This window comes from Austrofundulus limnaeus, unplaced genomic scaffold (assembly GCF_001266775.1).
Source record: "Austrofundulus limnaeus strain Quisiro unplaced genomic scaffold, Austrofundulus_limnaeus-1.0 Scaffold97, whole genome shotgun sequence".
In the NCBI taxonomy this organism is placed as follows: Eukaryota; Metazoa; Chordata; class Actinopteri; order Cyprinodontiformes; family Rivulidae; genus Austrofundulus; species Austrofundulus limnaeus.
This window is the reverse complement of record NW_013952499.1, coordinates 1,375,353-1,376,752: the sequence shown is the minus strand read 5'-3', so window position 1 is coordinate 1,376,752 and position 1,400 is coordinate 1,375,353. Positions and strand designations below refer to the sequence as shown.

The window sequence follows — 1,400 nt, the reverse complement described above, 5'->3', positions numbered from 1 at the left end:
GTCATTAGCACCTCTAGTAATATATTTACTGAGAAAAATGGTGACGAGTTCAATACTTATTTTACCCGCTGTATATGCAGTATGTATTTTAATACAGGAGTTAAAATTCATGTTTTATTCCCTCCTGATGAGGTCATTCCAATGAATCTGTGCTTTTCTTTAATAAATGTGTCGTTTCTGCTGAACAGGAACCGGATCCTGATCTTTGGCCTGTTTGTTGAGACAGCCCTGGCTGCCTTCCTCTCTTACTGCCCTGGAATGGACGTGGCCTTGCGCATGTACCCCATGAAGTATGCACCTTATATGCACATGTCCACTGAACCGAAAAATAACCCCTTTAAGCCCTAATAGGCAACCATTAGCCTGTCACTCTCAGCTTCAAATGAAGTCTATGATCCTGTTAAACGCCACATTGTTATCCTTAATATTCAGAAATGACTGCAATGAATTTAACAATTTGCACTCTCTGCCTCAGACTCTCYGCTCTTTCCCGCCTCACTCGTTTTTTTTCTATCCCTCTCTCTCTCAGGATCCTCTGGTGGTTCTGCGCTCTACCCTACAGTTTGCTCATATTTGTTTATGATGAAGTTCGTAAATTAATTCTGCGGAGGAGACCCGGAGGTAAGCTGCTACAGAGAGGAGTTGGAATCAGAAGGCTTCAAATTTATTGTTGAGTTAAAAAAATTGTAAATTAATTGATACATTTTTCCAAAACATAAACACATCCTCCACATTCTGCTTCTTGAAATTCCCAACTCAGCTTGATTTTGCAGACAAATGATGATGATTCGATGAGGTTCATCTCACTGCCTGTCAAACAGTATCTTACCTGTTACAGATAGCTTTTCAAATAACCAGAATTTCGAGAAACTGATACTTATTCTTCCCACATTGTCAAATCAATGGCTGGTTTGAGCGTACAAGCCTGGATTTTGATGATGATGATCCTTTATTGTCGTTGTCAGAGCACAAAGAAATTACATTTAAGAACACCCATTCAAGAGACACACATGACAAACATGGGGGAACAGGGGAACAGGTCATGCTGCAACCAGCAGGGGTCAGTCTATCTTTAAAAAGAAAAACAAAAATACCACACAAGGGTAGATGGGGAAAAAAAATAAAACATCAAATTTTATCAACTAAATATGATACACTATGGTGTTTATAGAAAAAAACCTCTGCAGAGCAAGAATTTATTAGCCAGAGTAGTGAGACATCTAACATTAGCCCTGAGTGAGTAATTAATTTTTACAGTTAGTTTAGTTTATTTATTTCTTTAAAAGCAACAACATAAATTCAACAAACAAAAAAATACAAACAAATTAAATGAAAGGTAGCAGAAGAATAACAAAATCTTATTATATCTGCCCCTTTTTCTCAAATAAATAAATTCAATC

General features: G+C 37.2%; 1 protein-coding gene across 1 annotated transcript in view; it reads left to right on the top strand.

Moving 5' to 3' along the window:
• The window catches only part of atp1a2a (ATPase Na+/K+ transporting subunit alpha 2a), a gene marked incomplete at its 3' end in the record, with an annotated part of 65,940 nt that extends 65,319 nt beyond the window's left edge, over positions 1–621 (top strand). Inside the window, 2 exon segments of the mRNA XM_014013052.1 lie at positions 189–290; positions 530–621. Coding sequence (XP_013868506.1) covers positions 189–290; positions 530–621 — 194 coding nt within the window.
• Positions 622–1,400: the final 779 nt, after the last annotated feature.